Source organism: Misgurnus anguillicaudatus, chromosome 3, assembly GCF_027580225.2.
Source record: "Misgurnus anguillicaudatus chromosome 3, ASM2758022v2, whole genome shotgun sequence".
Lineage (NCBI taxonomy): Eukaryota > Metazoa > Chordata > Actinopteri > Cypriniformes > Cobitidae > Misgurnus > Misgurnus anguillicaudatus.
The window spans coordinates 29262921-29285899 of record NC_073339.2 but is presented as its reverse complement, the minus strand read 5'-3'; the positions used below and the strand labels follow the sequence as shown (position 1 = coordinate 29285899).

The 22979-nt window shown below is 36.3% G+C and overlaps 2 protein-coding genes across 2 annotated transcripts; one reads left to right on the top strand and one right to left on the bottom strand.

The window, feature by feature from the left end:
- The first annotated feature begins 1404 nt into the window (after positions 1 to 1404).
- On the top strand, positions 1405 to 8628 carry plrg1 (pleiotropic regulator 1). Its single transcript, XM_073864092.1, has 15 exons — positions 1405 to 1563; positions 1738 to 1844; positions 2134 to 2270; positions 2472 to 2525; positions 2639 to 2732; positions 3284 to 3374; positions 3561 to 3659; positions 3840 to 3932; positions 5243 to 5392; positions 5530 to 5631; positions 5745 to 5847; positions 6002 to 6110; positions 6284 to 6427; positions 7796 to 7985; positions 8242 to 8628. The coding sequence occupies exons 1-15, from the start codon at positions 1555 to 1557 to the stop codon at positions 8299 to 8301; spliced, it is 1542 nt and encodes a 513-aa protein (XP_073720193.1). The 5' UTR covers positions 1405 to 1554; the 3' UTR covers positions 8302 to 8628.
- Positions 8629 to 11267: 2639 nt separating this feature from the next.
- fgg (fibrinogen gamma chain) lies at positions 11268 to 14020 on the bottom strand. Its single transcript, XM_055205371.2, has 9 exons — positions 13850 to 14020; positions 13708 to 13761; positions 13425 to 13608; positions 13191 to 13275; positions 12960 to 13090; positions 12719 to 12852; positions 12425 to 12609; positions 11831 to 12108; positions 11268 to 11711 (listed from the first exon to the last, which is right to left on the bottom strand). Exons 1-9 carry the CDS (start codon positions 13907 to 13909, stop codon positions 11533 to 11535), a joined length of 1290 nt encoding a protein of 429 aa, XP_055061346.2. The 5' UTR covers positions 13910 to 14020; the 3' UTR covers positions 11268 to 11532.
- Between the last annotated feature and the right edge of the window lie 8959 nt (positions 14021 to 22979).

The following is a 22979-nucleotide window of genomic DNA, read 5'->3' as shown; positions in this document are numbered from 1 at the left end:
TTGCACCACTCTCATTTTAATAAAAAATTACTTACCATGATTACACATTCAAAAGCTTTAGACATGCATAATAAAAAATGTAAACTGACGAGTTTCTATATTTGTTTACTTTTTGGGCCTATAGATGTGGACAAATAAGCTTTGGATATAGCAAAGAGCCCTTTGAGAGTGATTTAAGAAAGTCACATGAACCCTTCACTTCTATATCAGCAAAAACCTCACTTTAATTTTATATCAATTATCATAGCTACTGAATATCATCTGACAATATTCATCCATGCAATATGATTATATCTAAACAGCTCTAAGATTGTGGACCACAATTTGTGGTGGATTTCAATAATTCTTTTAATGATTTTTTTTATTGAACTTCAACAATTTTGGCAGTTAGAACTGTAATGCTTATTTAAATATGTTACCACATTAGAACATTGGTCTTGATATACATTTATATTTATTTTTCGAGAACCAGAAATAAAGGTTTGGTTTTACTGTATTTACAATAATAAATTAGCAAAATTGTAACGTATTCTTTTTTAAATATCAACAACAACTGGAAAGTAAAATGTTTTATTGCAGAATAAAATATACAGGCTGTTTAAACATGAGCTGGAAATTAAACAGACTACACGCCTGCATACTTTATTTATTTGTTTATCATTATTAATATACACTATAAACAGACATTTACAACTAACAACGAATAACAAAAAAATACAACACATAAACGCAAACACACTCTTAGAAAGGATGTGTTAATTTTTGGTTATAGGCTATAGTGTCATATGTATTCATAAATTGTTCACATTTTGGCTTAGCTTTACTCAATTTCTTTACATAAAAGTACTTTAAAGTAAAATTTTTAGTACCATTCCACATACAACAACGTCGGAACGCTCCTCTTTCTCTACACTTTTTTTTGGATTGCTTTAAAATACGAACATTACAAAAGTGCCAGGGGTATATAAAAAAACAAACAAACAAACAAACAAACAAACAAACAAACAAAAAACATTAGCCTATACACTATACAAGATCTAACAATAAACAAAACATAAATACAAACAAAAGTAAATATATGAATAAATTATAATAATATTGAATAAAAAAATAAAAAGCTATTGATAGATCACAATAACTTAAATGTATTAAACAAATACACAGATTTTTTCGTGGTCGTACTCTTAGTGTTTATATAAATATCTTTATATGTTTATATTTTTGTTTTAAGTTTTTAGGTACCACAGAAAAAAGAGGTTTCCGATTGCTGAATTTACAACAATGAATATGGTGCTTAACAAATATAATTAACAGATAGATTATAAAAGCCTTATTATCCAACTTCTTATCATAATTAAAAAATAGATAAGTTAAACGAAATGTGTACAAAAGATTGACGCGTCCTTTTGACGTAACGCTTTACCGGAAACGTGATGCCGCGCCCGGAAGTCTTGCTTCTTTACGTCCGGTTCAGTTTGTGATTGTTTGGTGTCGTGTAAAGTTTTTATTTTTCAGTTTGATCGTCATAATCGCGTTTAAGACGGGAAAGCAAACATGACCGAGGTAACTACGCGTTCATAAGCTGCTGTTTTAGATGAATTATCTGACTGCGCGACTATGCGTTTACCAATAAAAGCGTCGCGCTTTATTTCAGCACATGTGTGATCGTGTATATTGCTGTATATGTATCACACTGCGAGGATCTGAGATTGATTTACTTGTTATTTATCCTTACAGGATGTACAGAAGCACTCAGTGCACACACTCGTGTTTCGCTCTTTAAAGAGGACTCATGATATGTTTGTGGCGGATCATGCTAAACAAATAGCGCTGGACGACAAAAGGTAAACACTCATTCATTCACTGCATTTGTGGCTATATTTTGTAGACAACGAACTTTAATGTTTTTATTAATTTAATAGGGTGTATTACGCGCCTGTACTTGATGACCAGGGTATACGATATGTTGTGTTGTTGCAAAGCTTTCTAGCTGTATCACATTTGTGTCTCTGTGTACTCCAGATGGGCTGAGCGTGTAAAAATGATTTTGAACGTAGTAAAATGTTCTTCAGAATAAACAACGGATATCCTAACATGTTGCCTACCTTGACTTGAACTTTGCATGTGCTGTAGTCACAAGATGAAGTTGGCAGCAAAGATGAGAACAGAGTATGGACCTGTGTTACACATGCCTGTACTGAAAGAGGGAAGAGACAAAGGTCCGCTCCACGCCTCTGATCCATATGGCCAGCCAGAATATCCTCTATCTGGTATGTCTCTTTCATATAGTGCTGGTTACAAACACAGGAAAAGGTTTCTGCATGATTGCTTTTCCAGCTGTATAAACCAGTGTCATGATGTTTGTAAATAAACTTTGTTTGTACTATCAGCAGGATCAAAAATAAGAAAAACAGTTTAGCATCAATCTATTGGTCTTTCATGCCTATTAAGATATGACTGTATTCATGCAGATGCTACTCCAGATTACCTGGTGACAGGCACGCATCCATACCCATCTGCTCCAGGTAAGGCTCAGATGGTCTTTATAGTCATTACTGTATTGTATCTTCAGGTGGAGAATCTGAATACTTAATATTTACATGAATTGCTAAAAAAAGTTTCTTTGTAATTTGGTCAGGTGTTACCCTCACTGCAGACACACAGATGCAGAAGATGCCCAGTGAAGCAGGCGTTCACTCCATGGCTCTTGCCCTTCCTCCCTCTCAAGCAAGGTGCGTGCAGACACTTTTCCGTTCACTAAATATCTCAATTATTCAGAGGCTATAACAGCATAATTTTCAAAACTCTTTGTTCAAAAGTTTGCATTTCTAGGCCCACAAAATGCTGTTGTAAAGGAACGCCTAAAAAGAAAAACTTTTCTGGTTTTAGTTGAAAATGGTGTCATGTAAACCGATTTTACAATGTTGTAGATTGTTAAGATTTGTATAATCTTTACAGTGTATAGCGTTAATAACCTTGCAGTAATAGTTTCTATAAAAAACAAACTTGACAGGAGAACGGGCTTGCAGGGTGGGATCTAAAGATGATTCATGTACGCACACTTGCAGGTGATCTGTGATTTATAAAGGGAACATTGTCTCTTAATATTTTTTGCCGTATGCAATTTTTGTCTTTTGTGCGTACGTAGACTCTTTTAGTAAGGATCCTATGCACAGTTTTATAAATGAGACCCTTGGTCTGAGCAAGTGAAACACACTGACCTTACTGAACCCTGTAGTGATTTATTCACATTTAAGGCAATATCTTATTCAATACTCTGCAGGTTGGATGCTGGTCGAACTGCAGCCAGTGTGGCAGATATTCACAGACACGCAGGAGGTGCAGAAAGGTCTCGCCCTCCACAGCATGCACTGGTGAGTACCTCCTATTCCATGAACTTTTGAAACTGCACTTCCAGTCCCAGGAGGCTGTCACAATGGAATGTACTGTAACTAACTTTGTCATGTTGTTTTAGATATTAGCAGGCTTTTGTTACATTTTACATGCCTCCAAACATTAAATTTGACATTCATTTCACAATGTTTGTTTTTATATGGCAGTCTCTTGTAGAAGGGGGCACCAAAACTTCTGCACTGGTGCCAAGAAGGGCTCCTACAATGCCCAAACCACAATGGCATCCACCATGGAAACTCTACAGGGTAAGTACTTTTCTTTGTATATTTTGTATGCTAAAAAAACTTATTTTTCAGCGACAATAAACTCACTGATGTTAAAATACTTGGAGATGGTGCTCAGGGGGACTGTTTACAGTGGTGGTGTTTGATTGGAAATTATGTTTCCAGTTCATTATGCCAATGTTTTTCTATTGTGCTTCTCAGGTTATTAGTGGACATCTTGGTTGGGTCAGATCTATAGCAGTGGAGCCTGGCAACCAGTGGTTTGTGACTGGATCAGCAGACAGAACTATAAAGGTGAGCTGTGATGATTGCAGGGCTGAAACAATTCATCGAGTTACCGGTACTCGAGTAACTCGATTACAAAAATTCCTCGGTAAAAATTCTGCCTCAAAGCCTCGTTAAATTCCTATGAGACGCACAGGGATCTGATTCACATGGACCGCTGTTCAATGTCCAGGAAGCACAGCACGATACATTTTGAATTTAGTTGGCACGATGGCGGAGGGTAAAGATGCGCATGCACCCTCGTCTCTCTCACGTGCCAGTCAGACCAATCGCGGTGTCACATATGCTTAAACTTTTATATAGCCACACAACAATAATTTCAGCATGCATTCACTGTATACAAGGGGCGTGATGTTGTGACACGATTTTTAGAACGGATGCTTCAACTAAAATGCACCCACAATGCAAGTGATGCAAGCCAATTGCAGAGTTTATTGAAAATTAATGTATGTATTTCTGCCGTGCCATACCAAACTGCAGTTTAGCAACTGGTCTGACTGGGGCGTCACTCTTCCTCATGCACAGCACGCGTGCACACACACACACACACACACAGGTTACTAGGTTACCATAGCAAATAGGCTTATCCCAGAAATGATACATTATTTGTTAGCAGTCTAATGGTAAATGCTGCAGGTGTATAAATCTACATAAAACAGATATTTACTTTTGATGTCACGGCTAGATTACAGCATGAAACCTGTTGTGCATATTAATAAATCACTTAATTGTTGGCACTGGCACTTAGAGTATAAACACTAAATGGGTAAAAAATGCAATAAATAGGCTTAGTTTTGGAGACAAAAGTTTTTTTTAGAAATAAAAGCCATATGCTTGATCATACGGCCACATCATTTTTGTTGTGCATTATTTGTTTTGGTTGTTTAAAAACACACAAACAAATTTATCCGATTAGTCAATTGATCAGGTGCTAGATTCATCGATTACAAAAAGAATCGATAGCTGCAGCCCTAGATGATTGATTTCATTTTTGGGATAAAGCGAAGCAAAGTGATGTATAACTGCAGCACTGCGCTTTCCCGACCAAACAAAACATTTTGCAAATTCACACCTGTAAGATACTGTAGGTGGTGTTGACTCTCTGGAAAACTAGAGATTATTCTACCCCATGCAAAAATATCCTAACAAAATCTGCCCTGTAGGGCTGCACGATAAATCACATGCCCTTTACTTTTTACTTGATTTTTTCGGATTGCATTTTACTTACAATAGTACCACCAAATAAAAGATACTTAGGATTGAGTGTGCCATTTTAACAGATTGTTTTTAGCAACTACATATATATTTTCACATGACAGATCTGGGATCTTGCCAGTGGTAAGCTGAAGTTGTCTCTAACTGGTCACATCAGTACAGTGCGAGGTGTGGCTGTCAGCACACGCAGCCCGTACCTCTTCTCCTGCGGGGAGGACAAGCAGGTTAAATGTTGGGATCTAGAATATAACAAGGTATGAACTCTTTAAGCTTAAAGTTTAAAAATTCAGTATTTCTTTCTGTTTAAAGTAAAAATGTGTAGTGTGTTCAGGGTTATTCTCTGCTTTTTTGATTGTGCAAGCAGTTGTAATTAGTTTAACATTGTCTGCAGGTTATAAGACACTATCACGGTCATCTGAGTGCAGTCTATGACCTTGATCTCCACCCCACAATTGATGTGCTGGTAACCTGTAGTCGAGATGCCACGGCGAGAGTAAGGCATCATATGTACCCACACCTCAATACTTTAATGTTCCTGATGATAACTGATCACAATAAACCTGCTGTACAAAAATACTAAATAGCTATGTTATTTGTACATGGTAGGTTTGGGATATCAGGACCAAGGCGAATGTCCACACTCTTACTGGACACACTAACACAGTAGCCACAGTCAAATGTCAAAGCGCTGAGCCACAGGTTATTACAGGTAAGCAAATTTCATTTAAACTCCCTTTAAAATTTCATCTGTTACACAGAGTAGGTAATCAAACTTCAATTATCTTTAAATATGTTTATAAACCCCTGCTGATTTAATTTGTTCTATTGTCTGATGGTTTTCTTTGTGCCTTCTATTCATTCAGGCAGTCATGACACAACCATTAGACTCTGGGATCTGATTGCTGGCAAGACGAGAGCCACTCTGACCAATCACAAGAAATCTGTGAGAGCGTTGGTCCTTCATCCCAGACAGTAAGTTACTGTGTGAGGTTTTTGTGATGAACCAGCAGTCATTCTGTATCAAAATAGGCTCATAAACTGAATAAATAAAATTGATCTCATTCACTGAATTATATTAACAACCTGTAATGTTACCAGTTGTTGGTTATCTTTGAGTTGTTAAACACCGTTGTTTCATTATACAGATACACCTTTGCCTCTGGTTCTCCAGACAACATTAAGCAATGGAAATTTCCTGATGGAAACTTCATTCAGAATCTTTCAGGACATAACGCTATTATAAACACACTGGCTGTCAATTCAGATGGAGTATTGGTGTCAGGAGCTGAGAAAATAAACCATTTTATTTACCAGGGCCAATTCTGCTAAAAATATACAGTAGGACTTAGTTGTAAACCACAGCCTATTATAGTCCTAACAGGAATGTTTAAAACATGTATTTATTTTGTCTTGCCTTTTACAAGCAGCTGTATAGTGCATGCTTGTTTTCGATGTAAAGAAAAAAATCTTTGTTTCCAAGTTTTGGTAAGGCCAAAGTTAGTTGTAGGGATGTCCCGATCCCACTTTTTCATTTCCGATCTGATTCCGATATCAGAATTCAGTATATCAGTCCGTATCTGCCAGATACTATATTGTAATTAAATGTGTTTAGTGCTTTCTGCTACATCTAGTATCATTTAAAATGTTAAAGTCAATAATTTAAAATGATTTACAAGTTACAGGACACGGTGAATATTAATCATGACAATGTTTAGGAGAACATATAATAGGTACGTTTGATCAATTAAGTATGCAAAATATTTTTTTCTAAATTGCGTAAAACTGTCATAGTAAAAAAGCTTTAGTGTGCAGATGGTTATTTTGGGAATTATGTGCTTAACCGGAGTTTTATGTACATTCCGGGTGCAGAATTGATGCACCTAAGTCATAACACGCTACGTTCATTGGGTTTCTGGGTGCAGAATTTATGCCCTTGGAGCATCCTCTCATGGGAATCCTCGCACCATAATGGAAAGTTTATCCAACGGCTTATTGAGACTATAAAATCAGATCTTTAAAATAGCGTGAAGTTATCTTGTGTGTGCCTGTGTGAATGATGCGTTTCATCCGTCCACTTCACCAATGGATTAACCCAGTTTGCGAGTAAGTTACAGTGTTTCTGTGATCTTAAATATCTTTAAATGTGTGTTTGTTCCTTCACATGAAGCTGTTGAGTGTATTAAAAGACTTTGAATATAGTGCAAAAACGTTTATGGTGCTTTTATAATACGTTGTCCTTTTAATAGCTTGTTAGTAACAACCATGGCTAACGCACATATCGGAATTGGATCGGTCATGTTGTCGGTCCTCGATCCGATGTCCGATCCAGCCAAAAAGTCCAGATCGGCCCTGATACCGATCGAGCATATCGGATCGGGACATCCTTAGTTAGTTGTAGTCAAAGACTATTTTTACCAGAAGTGCATTTGAAATGTTGTTCATATAATCCTTCAATGTTATAATAGAAATACTAACTACTTAAAATATATGAAGATTGTTTGTATATACTTTATATGCATATACTGCATACAGGGTTGTATATTTAACTCTTGTTTGTCAATGATGTTTCTACTGTGATCCCATACATTTCTTTTTTTCTTGTTCCTGCTGTTTTCCTCAATCGATTCTTGACCATTCTTTTTTTTTACATCAGCTGATAATGGCACAATTCACATGTGGGACTGGAGGACTGGCTATAACTTCCAGAGGATTCATGCTGCGGTGCAGCCAGGTTCTCTGGACAGCGAGTCTGGAATCTTTGCATGCGTATTTGACCAGTCTGAGAGTCGACTCATAACAGCAGAGGCTGACAAAACCATTAAGGTCTACAAGGAGGATGACACGGCAGTAAGACACTCTCATTTAAAACTTAAGCTTACTGGAATTTAATAATCAAACTGTCTTGAGGGAAATTTGGATATAAGAAATCATTGATTGTTAAATGTTTATAGGGAAAAGTGAGATCTAATGCAACATCTGATTAAAAGACTTGTGTTAATGTGCATAGTAGGTTATTGTGGGCATAGTAAAATCACTTAATTTTTATTTACTAAGTATTTTAAATTTAGACTATTTTATTGATTCTTTTTTTTCTCTCCCTTAGACTGAAGAATCCCACCCAGTTAACTGGAAACCTGAAATTCTCAAAAGGAAACGATTTTAGATTTTTGTTGTATTACATTTTTCTATATTGAAGCTTTGATTTTGGTTACATTTACATGTTGTCTAGATGATTTACAAAATACTGATGCTTATAGCATGAACAAATGTCACACTCATTTGTCAGTATAAGTAATTGTGAAAGGACTTGTCGTAAGGTGCTGCTTTGTCTATCTGCATAACAAAAGCATGTATGTGACCAGTCCTACCAATTTTTCATTGTAATAAGCAAGACATTGTTTTGGAACTCATTGCCGTTAACCATTAGAATCCAATACTTAAAGTGCACATGGTCAGAGATTTAAAAAAATAAACAATTGTTGTTTTTTTATTTGTGCATATTTTTTTTACAATTCAGCCTTTTTGATGAAGGCCATACATGTAATTTTACATACCATACCATTTTACAGTAAAAGCCCAATAGTAAAACAAATCTGTCTACCCTTTAATCTGTAAATCTGTTGCCTTACTTCACATTTACACAAACGCAAAAACTTTTCTTAACAGGTTCATTAGTTTCAAAATGAAAAGCATAAATTCATAAAAGAATTAAAAGGCATTAATAGTAAATAATTTGTCGTGCATAAATCTTGTAGCCCTTTTATCAATCAGAGAAAGTTTGGGATAACGCAGGTTAATTTATTTTTTATTCACATACCTTTTACAGAAATTCAATTTAACGTTTTGCCTTTAGAGCTATAACAATAAGCACGTTTACAAGTAGGAGCAATATTCAGATGATCTGGCAAACTATATAGCAGAATTTTTTTTTACCATTATGGTCAACTGAGAGGCTTCAACTAAGCCTGTATAAATTTCTTTGTTCTGCTAAACACAAAGGAAGCTATTTGGAAGGAAGCAGGAGCACCACTGACTTCCATAGGAGGAGAAAGGTGCTCCAAAATGTTTTACAAACATTGCTCAAAAATGTATTTTTTCGTGTCTTCAGCAGAAAATTGAAATGTATTTTTGAAACGAAGAGGGTGAATGTTCATTTTTGGGTGACCGATCTCTCTAACAGCAAATTAATTCAACATCATTAAACAAAGCAGTATTCGCACACTGAACAATTAAGATAGTAGGTTTAATTATATAGATTTTTGCATTTACCAAATTCATTAAAAAAAAAATCCTTATATTTTGGGAAATTTCCATGTACTTCCAAAAGATTCCAAAATTAAAAATAGATTTTTTTTTCAAATTGCAATTCTTTAAATCCTCACTAAGTTAAAAAAAACTCAAAACTGCTGGATAAATTTCAATTAAACGACTTTTTCCAACAGCTGTTTCCAAAAAGTGCTCCTCTAAATTTTTACGTTTTCATAAATGATGTTTTACTTATGATCATTCTAAACCCTACTTGGAAATAAAAAAGATTTATATTTAATAATCAGTGTGCAGTTTTTACAGGTCACCAAGTCAGACTATAAATTTCAGGGCTATTCGGAAATTAATAAAAAAAAACTGTTTTGAATTCTGGAAAAGATGGTATATGCTTGAGGTTTATTGGTTCAAATTAGTACTTTTCTTAAACTTTATCACTGTCACTGTTGGACAGTATTATTTAAGAGTGCCTTGACATTTTTATTTTTATAAATGAACACTCATTTATGTATGCAACATGTAAACAGAATGTCTGTCAAACAACTGACATGCTAATCTTAAAGGTATAGTTCACCTAATAAAGAAAATGTTATGAGTATTTACTCACCGTTGGTCGTTCATACCCCCATGGAACCAGAATGAAGATATTTAGGAAAGATTTTGTTCTTTAGAAGCTAGAAGAGAGGTACTTTTCACTGTGGACAATAAACAGACCTGCATCCCATACATCCTTAATAGTATGCAAAAGTACCATGACCCTTGTAGAAATTAGTATTCCTAAATTACCCAGTCTACTGTTTTGAAAGTAATTAAAATGCAAATCCAAACTCCAATTGCTGAAATTACACACAAGTTATTGTGAAAGGTAACAGTTTGGTGACATTACACATGATTATTAAATAAAATAAGTGATGGATCATTAAATTATAAACTATCTCTTAAGAGCACACTTTCTAGCTGACATTGTATTTATCGATTAAAGGGTAACAAATATTATGCAATCCTTTTGCATCAGAGAACATCAGTGCTTGGAGTACAGCCTGGTTGACACCATTGCAGTGTTTTATCAACGCAAAATTGGGCAATATTGACTTATTGATCATGTTGCCCACAACTCCTACACAAAGGTTAAGAAACCCACTCAAAATCTGAAAAACAAACACGCAGATGCACTCTCAACATCGAAATTTCAACGGGGCTCCTACACTTTGTAATGTCAAATTTGACAACAAATATCAAAAAATACTGAAATTTCATAGGAATGTTAAGCTTATAGTGAATAGTTATAATTGGTATAAAAATGTCAATTTTCTGTCCAAAGTCATTTTCTTCAGCTTTTTCAAATGGATTTTTTTCAAATAGATTAATAAAAAAAATGGTACACATTGTTATGAACCACATTATAATATATTATCTTAAATGGCTGAAAATCATGATTTACTGTTGTCTGCATTAGTCAGTGTCAATTCTGTTACTGTCAAGGTAGAACTGGAAACACAGTCTCTCACACACAAATGTTAGTGAACACTGTTACTCAACTAGTAATAGAGCTTGATAACAGAATTGAAATCATGATTTTCAGCTATATAGACACTCAGCTACAGAAATATATATTATATTATAGTGTTATGGCCTATAACAGCTAAAAAAGACACTATTTGAATAAAGCAAATGTACCCAATGTACAGTACCAATTATATAATCACCGCTTCCTAGCATGAATTATTTTCTTTTTATCTTCTTTATTTTCAGATTTCTTTTGTACATTTGTTTAACTTCAGATTTAAACGTTATAACAATTTATTTGTGTACCTTACATACATTGTTAACCTTACCTACAATGGTAAGAAATGAAGACCAAATAACTTTCATTTACAAAAAGTGAAAACATTTAATCATTAATTGTCAGTGCATTAGACCAGTTACAATTTACACGTTTAAATCAGCATGCTTTGTAAAGTACGCTTTTGCATAGATTAATATACGTAAAACAATCAACCGGAGAACATCATAATAAAAAGAAATGGAAATGAACGGACAGATGCTTAAAACTGTCCTTCACATGTCATTCTTGCATTTCAACATAACAAGATGATAGGTCAGTACCACTGGAACAGCACTGGTAAGGTCTTTAAATGTCTCCCAGGCCTCCAAAATCCTTGACACCTTGTTGGCCTCCAACACCCAGCCTACTAATGGGAATCATCTTCATGGTGGTCTCCTTCAGAGAATACCAGCGACTGTGCCATGAGGCCCAAATAATGCCATTGTCTGTTCCAGACGGATGATCTTTCTCTGTGTATTTGCCACCTGTGAAGAGAGAAACAATACATCAGGAAAAAGATTTCTAATTCTGCTGTTTATTAAAAAATTTTTTGTGTAAATCAGAGAGTTAGAGGTTTTAAAAGTTTTAAAGTTTGTGTGTTTACCCGTGTAGTATTTTCCATTGAGATGAGCAGCATGGCAACGGTTCATCCACCAGCCAGACCCCTCCTCTAAGGCACAGTTACCATGGAACTTGTCGTTGTCTTTATCAGGTGTACTAAACTGCATGCCGTTGTGAGATGTGTAGAATTTGTCACTGGGGTCATCTCCAAAGTCAAAGCCATCAAAGGCATCACCAGCATCTCCACCATGGTAATAAGCGTACGTCAAACGATATGAATCAACTTCTGGTCCTATTTTGAATGTGGCATAATCAGCGTACCTGAAAATTTTGTACAAACAAGTCTTACAAAAGGAATGTCTAAAATAGTGACAACATATTGAAAACTGGTTATTTTCCATATAATCTTTAGCATCATGCTTGTTTAGATTGAAGAGGTCATACAACCATGGCAAAAACATTATGTTAGCAGAACAAAGTCCTGTGTTTGGAATAACGCTTAGATGTGCAACTTCCTTTCAAATATAACCAAGAAGCCTTTAATAAGGTTATTGCGGAGTTCCGCTCATGGTATTCCAACCTAAAAATTCAAAAGCATTGGGCAGACATGTATGTGAGGGTTTCCCAAAGGAATTACTTTTTGTTGCCTTCCCAATCGACCATTTCTATCCTCAGAACATAAGGAACTTGGGACTGAACAGACAACAGGTGCATCTTCTCATTACCCAGCCAGAACTCTGTTCTATCGTTTGGTGAAAGGTACCCAAAGCCTTCCTTATACTGAATCCAGTTTTTGTTGAAGTCAACGCTACCATCACGTCTCTGAAAAATATTGAGTCATTTTCACTGACATTTCACATTAAGTGTTTTATCAAATAAACTTAAATGTTGATTAATGGAAAATTTGTGCATGTTCGGTTGCATCATGTACCCTCTGTAGGACAGTCCATCCTGATCCAAAGCTGTCGATCTCACAGTAGACCAGGAATGCTTCCGGAGCCCTTGCTGGTTTGACATAGTAGAGTCCACTAACTTTACCACCTTTGTTTGCAATTTCCTGACAGTCTTGGGACAACGTGTACAACAGTGTTAGCTTCGGATATAAGTTCAGTGTACCGTCCTATTATTATGGTTTGATCATTGCTAATGTTTGAACATTTAACAGTCTATACCTTTGCCTGTTATTGGCTGAATCTCCACTGTGTCCTTGCAGGGCTCTTTGCATATCTGGTCCAGTTGGAGAGCCATTTGCTTTAGATCAACCATTTTTTTCTCATTAGCCTGTAGGGTTACCTGCAGTTGACTGTGGAGGATAAAGTTTAAAGCAATGAACAAAAAATATTGTTAAAAGAGACTTAATGATTGAATAAGACTATAGAATCTAATCAAAAACAAGTTCTTACTTTATTTGATCTTCCTGAGCTATAATGCTCTTCTCAAATCGTAGTATATCTTCCAGCATGTTATAAGATTTTTTGATGTAAGTATCTGGCAAACAAATATACATTAACTTCATTGACAGTAAAAGCGCAAACTAACATAAAAACTCAAAATTATAAAAAAATAGAAGCCTGCTATAAACCACGGGCAACATATATTGTACCCGTGTACATTAAAGAAGTGATAAATTGTGCTACCTGGTGATTGTTTTTGGGCTTGTGTGCCTGAGTCTTTCAGGTAGACCACTTTGTCCTGTGCTCCTTTGGTAAGGTTGAAGATTTCTTCCAATTTTTGTTCCATTTGATCCAGCTGTCTGTCCACATCAGGCTTGTACCGATTCAGGTAATCAGCGACACCACATGTGGTTGGGCAGTATGTCCCCTAAAAGAAAAAGAAAATGAGGGAGCACAGTTAAACAAGTGACTGTTAAACTGAATGTTTTAAAAGCAGTTCAAGGTAGATGGTTTATGGGATACTTACAAACTCATCTCTTGTTTGGCATTCTTGTGATGGTGAAAAGTCCCCTCTCATTTGCTTTAAGCAAAGATAAGGAGAAAAAATTAGCAAATCAACACATAACAAATTTGCCATTTCACTGACAGTAAAAACCTTTACTGCTTACCGCTGCCGTTATCGTGGACAGCAGCAAAATAGAAGCAGCCACATGTACGAACGGGGCCATGTTGGTGCTGCAGTCTGTGTGCTCTATCTTAGAGCTTGTGAGTGACTGTTGACTACTGCAGGATATTTATCCGATCAAGGTCCTACTCAGAGATGGAGATAACGGTTCACTATACAAATAAGAGATACCACCACCCCGTCACACTCTCTGTCTGACTCAGAACTAACCGTAAAAGTCGGTGTAATCCAGGTTACCATAAATGAACCGTGTCCATGCTAATGTCCATAGTATGAAAACAGGGAAAAATGTTATTACTCAAGAATTACCAAACTAAACTAGTCAAACATCACATTTCTTCACAGCATGTCACTGCTTTTTTAAACAAATATACCAAGAAAACAAACATATCATTTACCATGACACAGCACAATCATATTGCTACAGAGCTTGTGGGTCAGTTTCCGCTGTAACGTAAGTGAATGTCTTTACAAATAGACATAAGTTGTCATACTTTATTCCCACAACAGATGAAGGTTTAAGGGGTGTTTTTTAAAGACAGGGCTTATCTTAGTCCCAGACTAAAATGCATGTATGAGCTGTCTTTATTTAAAAACACCTTACACTGACATATCAGTTCCACTGTTTTGTCTCAAGATGCACACCGATGTTGTTTTTTGTAAGGTTTGTTTGTAAAACTACCTAAATGTCCTAATATAACTAAGATCTATTCATGGATTGTTTTAAACCCTGTCTGGGAAATCGCCCCTAAATGTCCCCAGTGAGGACAAAAAGTGCAATCAGTAAGTCATTCTTTTACTGGTAATAACTGAAGCAAAGATTTGATATTTTGTTACAAACCTGTATAAATGATATTTGTAATCAAGCAGGAAACAGGAGGACCATTGACTTCCATAGTAGAAAAGAAAAATACTTCAATGGTGCCCCAAAACTGTTACAACCATTGCTAAAAATATCCTTCTTTGTGTTCGGCAGAAGAAATTTTACAGATTTGGAACAATATGAGGGTGAATAAATGACAGAATTTTAACATTTTTGGGTGACCTATCACTTTAATTTATTTACCACCAGAATGTAGCAGATAATGATGATTCAATCCTTTATCAACCCTATTTTTTTTAATAATCTACAAAAAGATTTTTATCCCTGATGATACATATTATATCATAACTTTAGGTTCATCAGAGAAAATAAAATCATTTGCTTGTATTATTTCACTGTTAGTCATATTATCATATCAAAAATCAGAAATGTGTGCCACCCAAACAAGTGTATATGTAGTTCAGTTAATTGTCAAAAGCATGTGACTTGAGGCTGAGCGCTAATTGATTTCAGATCGTCCTTGGGGCACACTGTACACCACAAACCCTCCAACTTTTGATGTTAGTAATTCAATATTGTATTTTATGTTTTTGACCTCATGTGATTGGACTGTTCTGAGAGTCCCATAACCGCATTGCAGATCGTCATGTAACTTTATTAACTAGGTATACTGATCAGTGAAAGCAAGCAAAATATCTCTAGATGAATAACAAGGCGTTCAGTTGAAGAATCAATTAAGGAGCTTGGACCAGATCGACCAGCAGAAGTCAAATGATTGTGGTCAAGCTTACATTGTGTGCTTTTCCACCACTTTTTATGGCAGTTGGTTAGCTGGATGTGATGTAAGTTATGCCTTTTATTGTTTTCCCTGTTTGCTGTTTCAAAGTCTGACTGTGTGATAGACTGCGTGAAATTTTGTTGTCGCATTTAAGCTGGCTTTGAATGGACATGATGAGAGTAAGAGCTCAGATAATCCCGGTATATTACGTGGCTTGGTCCACTGTGTTTAAGGGAATTTCGAAAACCGCGTAGAACGAGCTGTTGGACTATATGTTGTCTGTTGTGAGGTAACACATGTGCTTGTGCTGTGCTATGGAAGCAAAAAGAAACATACTGGCTTGTGATTAGGCAACTTTACTGTGTGTGCGCGCGTGGGGGCGTGCATGTCAGAGGTTGCGTTAACTAAAAATGTTCCAATCTTTAACACAGAATTTTTTTAGCAGGTAAAAGGCAAAATGTGAAAGCAATTTTGATAGATTGCACTTAAAACTTGTCTAAATTTAATTCTAGTCATGTCCATTTGGTGGCAAGTGCGTATTTGACCTAATGCAGCACTATGCAGCTGATCTATGTGAAGTTCGGTGAAAGTGCAAATACTAAGCACTGGTCTCTAAACTCTCTCACAATAATTTGATTTCATACGTTAAAATGCGCAGTGCTGCTGAAGTTAAACACTACAGTGTAAAGGAAAAGCGCAAGATAAATCTCCAGAGCAAAGGTAAAACTGCAAAAAGACTTTCACTGTGATCTGTCTGAGGTGAAGACACAAAATCTAATGATAAGAAAGTCTGCATTAATCTGCCTTCATGCGTTTATTACGCAAGATGGTTTAAGATACAGTGTCATAAGTTTAGTTCCAATTCAGTTTTTTACACATTCATTGATATTTTAATCGCAATAGTATTTTGTGATTTAATTTGTTCATATTTGCCTGCTCAACACAAAAGTCCTGTGTTTTATTGCCTTCTCTGTCAGTACAAGAAAAAAGCATTTATTCATTTGCTTCATGAGATGTCAGTTGTAAAGTGATGCACAGCCTTTGTTCATCTATTCTCTTCACAAAATAATAAACACATTTTAACTTGTATCATCGACTTGTAAGTTTGTGATTAGAAATAAACATGTGAACAAATAAAATTATTATTATTAAAACATGAAATGACGGATAATAATTTACTGAAGGAATTTAAAAAAAATATGGAGAGGGAAAAAGTCTATTAATCATGGGAAAAAGTCTAACGCAATCTCTGGTGTGTGTGTGTGTGTGTGTGTGTTTGAATGAGTAACTTCATTAATTTATTACTGATCAAACCCACATTATGCTCAAACTCACAGATTCATAGTACATTTGTTTCATGCTTTATCCATTGACTTTAACTTTTCAGCATTTTATCTAAGCACTAATGATACATTGTCACCTGTAAAATTGCTACACCTGCATTCATACAGTAAAAGTTTGATTTTGAGTTTGTTTGCATCCCCCAAGGGCAAGTTCAACCAATAAGTTTTGTTTCCAAGGCTGAGTTTGCTGAGTGGAACTGTCAACCCTTGTGGAGATTATCGCAGACTTGATGACACTAGACCTGACTGATACCCATTGCAGGATTTCTCTGTCAGCCTGACTGGGAAAAATATGTTCTCAAAAGTGGAACTGTGGGACATCTCAAAGACTGGTGTGATAGCACCATTTGGCTTGTTTGAATTATTGTGAATACCGTTTGGATTAAAAAACGCAGCACAAATCTTTCAACACATGATAGCCATGATGAATTTTTATTTGTGTCCCCAAGAAAGAACACCAGGCTTATTTGCAATCACTGCTTGTTTGCTTTAGCCAACATGGCTTAATTATTAATCCAGCTAAATGCCAGTTCAGCCTGACTGCTATTGTCTTTCTTGGTCAATGGATTATGAGCTAAAGTCAACTGCATTACAAAGTTTCCTTTTTGGGACACTGTGTAAGCAGTGCACTTGGGTATAGATTTTGCCCATTTGTGAGCTGACCAACAATCTGATCCTGAGTTGCAAGCCTACAGAACAGCTATATCTAATTAAAACGTCTGGTTAATGGAGGCAGAAGTTGTCTGTAGAGGTCAACGGCATCCGGTGGTACCTGTGCAGTAAAAGCGAGCAGAGTTCAATATGGATCATACTTTTGCCAAGGGTTTGTGTGCACTGAAAAAAATTATTCATTGATTTTAATCAATTTTTTTAAGGTAAGTGGTTGCAATCAATTTATTTAAGCTACATTTAAACAAAAAAGATTAGTAAAGTAAAATAAAATATAAAACTTTTGTTCAAATGTAGCTTAAACAAACCGATTGCAACCACCCACCCCAAAAAAAATGACCAAATTCAATGAATACTTTTTTTCAGTGTGGCATGGTTTGAAAGTGAATGTTCAAAACTGGGTTTTAGCTTGTGTGGTATGCCAATGGGCTTAAGTACAACGGCACTCAAAATGACTCTGGGATTTTTTAAAAGTACTATAGCGATGTTTTGCCTATGCACTGAAAAAATTATTCATTGAATTTAATAAATTTTTTTAAGGTAAGTGGTTGCAATCAATTTATTTAAGCTACATTTAAACAAAAAAGATTAGTAACGTAAAACAAAATATAAAACTTTTGTTTAAATGTAGCTTAAAGAAATTGATTGCAACCACTTACCTTAAAAAATTGTTTAAATTCAATGAATAATTTTTTCAGTGTGTTAACATTGACATGCTGGGTACTATGTCGCCCTCCAGTGGGTTAACTCATCTTCTGACCCTGGTTAATCGAATCAGCATGGGGCAGTATTGAAAGAGCAAAAACCGCATAATGCAATACTAATAAATTGATCTCTAAAAATTTGTTCCACACTTTGTTAATGAAGTGTTTAGAATGTGATACAAAATATAAAAAATGAGATAAGGTTCTGGCAGAATCCTGACACTTTGGGCTTTTTAATGAGTGTTTTGTTTTTGAATGACTAATATCCTACAAGCTCTCAACACAAAAACAACACCAACATGAAAATTTACTTTGACCCATAAAAATAAAAAATTGTCTCCTAACCTCAATGTTGTCAATTACAAGTGCAAATCAGTAAGCTATTAAAGGCTAACAAATTGATATCAAAATTGTACCACAGCACCATGTAGTATGTCTGGAATAAGCAATGTGACAACCAACCCGTGAGACAACCAGCCCCGGTCTCCCCTACTTTTTACTGTACTACAATTATAAAATAGGTCCCAAAGTACAAAGCGTCTTGTGATTTGTCAGGACCTTTCACTGTTGTCAAGTATTTCAGTTTTTCTATGTCCCGATTTTCCAACTAGCTAACTCTTTCACCGCCATTGACAAGATAACTCATAAATTAAGAAAAACGCTTCACTGCCAATGACGAGAATATCCGGCAACTTATACAACCTAGAAGTAGCGCCTCACGTGAAAGAGAAAGAACTCTGTGTATGTTTTAAAGATTGCTCTGCATCTGATCTCTATCAAAAGTCCTCAAAAATGGAATTATCTCAGCTTTTTTGCTCAAAATTGGGTGCTTTTGAAGAAACCTACCCATTTTTGAGAGGTGATAAAAAGAGAACCAAAGAAGGTAGGATGAAACGGGTTTTTTTGTTTGAAAGTAGAGGGTCGGTGATATATTGTTTGTTTATATATTTAAAGAGGAAGGCATTAAACTTTTGTGAAAATCATGAAAAATGCTAGCGCTGACTGACAACTTTTTAAAAAAAATGCTGGCGGGGAAATAGTTAATAGGCATTTTGCTGATTTTTTCACAAATCTAGCAACCACATGATCTTTCCCGCTAAACTAATGTAAACATTGGTACTATTACTGTACACAACTAAATGCACCCTAAAGGCAAATTGGAAGGAAAAAGTTTATTATCCTCGTCGTCCTCCTTATCGTTGTCATCTTTCTGTCTGCAAAGAAAGGAAAGTTATTCATCTCATATCTCTCAGTGACTGTCAAGTAATGTATGTGTGGAGTTATACCTGTTATCATCTGCAATCCATCTTCAATATATCATCAATATATCATCTGCTAGCTCATATCATCAAACATTGACTGTTTACCTGTTCATTGTAAAAAACATTTACCTTTTTTATACCTCTGTCTCCACATGGTGTATGGATCCATTTCTTTTTTTGTTTTTGTTTGCTTTCGTAACATAAACCAAGCATTTAGAGTCCCCAGATAGCTGTAAATGTAATGAATGTTAATTGCACTGAATCAACATCACTTGAACCGCTGGCGGGAAAATAGTTAATAGGCATTTTGCTGATTTTTTCCGCAAATCTAGCAACCACATGATCTTTCCCGCTAAACGAATGTAAACATTTGCACTATTACTGTACACAACTAAATGCACTCTAAAAAGGCAAATTGGATCATAAAAGACGACAAAGGCGCATTTTATAGTGTGTTGTGATTATCTGTGTTCTCTTTGTATCTGTGTTCTCTGGGTATCTGTGTTGCATAACAGCTAAACGGTAAATAAACATCAAATACACCTTGAGCTTGAGTGTGATGGGTACGTAACCCACTGCACATGTTTAGCCCTACCAGTTTTTTATTATTTTGAAGTTTAATTGCATTTTGTTACTTTTTAAATTCCCTCATGTATAAAAATAAATAAACGCAAGATGTTAAAAATCAACAATTTATTAAAACGTGAGTATAGAAGGGTACACATTTCTTATTACTTTTACTGTTTTTCTTGTACCTGAGTCTTGGATTGTTCTGGTTCATGAAGTGAATGGCCACAATCAAACGATTGCTCCTCTCAACCGAGTTGAGTCTGCTCTTCCTCACAGCCAATTAGTACGTAAACCCCTGACAACCAATAAAATCATTCACATTACGTGCATGCTGGCTGTGCTTATGGCAGGCATCTACATAGATGTGTGCCAAAGCTTGCCAAACGTGCAAAGAACAATAAAGTCCCTGCTGAAAAAAACAGCATACCAGCAAGACCAGCATATGTTGTGTTTTGGTGCTGGTTTGCTAGTAAACACCAGCTAAACCAGCATCAAACCAGCATCACCACCAGCATTAGCACCAGCTAAACCAGCATCAAACCAGCATCCCATGCTGGTCATACCAGCATATGTTGTGTTTTGGTGCTGGTATGCTGGTGACCACCAGCTAAACCAGCATAGACCAGCATAATTCTCATGCTGGTCCATGCTGGTTTTTTCAGCAGGGGTAGCACACACTCAGTAAACTTTCACAACTGTAAAATGTGTAATAATGTAATAATAATAAAATGTATAATAATAATAATAATAATAATGTTAATATAATTGCAAGATCTCTGCGGGCCCCTCAAAGGCCAGGGCCCTGTGGGTGCTCCTGCATAGCTCAGTGGTAGAGCATTGCGTTTGCAGTACAAAAGGTCATGGGTTTGGACCCAGGGAACACATATAAGAAATGTTTACCTTTATGCACTGTAGGTTGCTTTGGATAAAAGCATCTGCCAAAATGTGTAAATGTATGTACACAGTCAGCCTTTTCTCTTCACATTCTGACACCTTCATAGCACTCACTGATTTTGAGGACAAGTTTGACAGTTCTATAAGTGAATCTTTAAAATGTGTTTGCATAGGGCATCTGCACAAGCAAATCATGCTGTAAATACATTACAGCCTTTCACAACTACATGCATTTGTGATAGCTATTTCTTGCAAAGAACAAAAATGGACTGTTTGTTAATAACAATATAAACTCTCCCTGTTAGGACATTGGTTTGATTGGCTCGCTTCACTGAGCTTAGCGCTCAGCTTGAGCAGGTCCGACGGGAGGTCGGTCAACCATCTGGTGCACATTAGGGAGGGAGATGAGTGGAAGACAGCTTTTAATACACCTTCCGGACACTTTGAATACTCCATTTTACCGTTCGGGTTGACGAACGCTCCGTCTGTCTTCCAGACTCTCGTTAACGACGTGCTTAGAGACATGATCAATAAATTTGTGTTTGTGTACATTGATGATATTCTCATCTTTTCCCCATCTATGCAGGTACACACTCAGCACGTTTGTGGAGTCCTTCGACGTCTCCTTGAGAATCAGCTCTTTGTTAAGGCGGAGAAGTGCGAGTTTCATAAGGAGTCGGTTTCATTCCTTGGTTTCGTTATAGGATCCTGGTGAGATCCGTCCAGACCCTTCTAAGATTAAGGCGGTAGCCGAGTGGGCAGTCCCTGACACTTGTAAGGAGTTGCAACGGTTTCTAGGTTTTGCCAATTTTTATCAGCGATTCATTAGGAACTTCGGTCAGATTGCTAAACCTCACTTGAACCCGCAATTGATGTTGAATCAATGTTGAAATTTCATTAAAAATTATAAAAAAATAAAATAAAAATGTAAGTAAAAAATTATTAAAAATAAATTTTAGTGGCACAATTATACAACTACAACCACACAATCTGTAATTAAATGAAAATGACAGACCACATTAAATCTCTCAAGATTTCACAGAGGAGGATTAAGCAACTCCAGAAACAACATTACCATCTTATTACAAACATATTTATGTGAATACATATAGAAAAGCTCTCAATGAGAACAAACAGTTTAAAGATAATAATAATGGTTTCTGAACCAGGGCCTGGCTTTGGGGGCACAATGTCACAGGAAGATAGTAACAATAGATGGCTCTCTCACAGGCTGGGGAGTGGTGGTGGAAGGCAGCTCAGTCAGGGGTCTTTGGAAAGGGCAGAATCTCCACTGGCACATACATTGCTTGGAGATGTTAGCTGTACTTTGAGCATTGAAGAACTTCCTCCCAGTCCTCCCGAGGCCACCATGTTCTGTTTAGATCAGACATTACAACAGTGATTTCCAATTTAAATCATCATGGAAACTTGGGGTTGCGCCTTTTGTGCAGACTGGCACACCAGGTTCTCCACTGGGCCCAGAGCAACTTTTTTCCTCCTGGTGGTGTACATTCCAGGAGCTCTTAATTTGAGAGCGGACATTTTTGTCTGGAGAGACCACTCAGTGCCTGCTGTGGTTTTCTGTAACGCACTCATCCCCGACATAATCCAATCTCCCAATCCTTATAATTCTTGGAGTTCTAGAGAGAATTCAACGGCAAGGGATCACTATTTTACTGGTAATCCATTTTGCAGGTACCCTTCCCTCTTTATTGATGCAATGCAGCTAGAAGCAAAGTTTTCATTCATATATATACTCTTGCCTCAGTTCAATCCTTGTCCGTTATTGTTGATGACTGCCTAAATATATGGTATGTGCTGATTCCTATTAAAGTTTATATGTTTTTGTAATCCGTCATCCTCCTTATCACTCTATGCCTACAAAACGTGACAAAATAACAGACTATACTGTTTAGTGTAATTTAGCAGCGTCTTTGTCAGTGTTTATAATTTTTTTTTTCTACAGTTATCGTGTATAGCTTTAGTTTTCCCCCACACTGCCATGGACCTCCCTGCCGTATGCCTTTTGTCCCTGGAACAGGGAGATTGCTCCCTCGAGGAACACCTTTT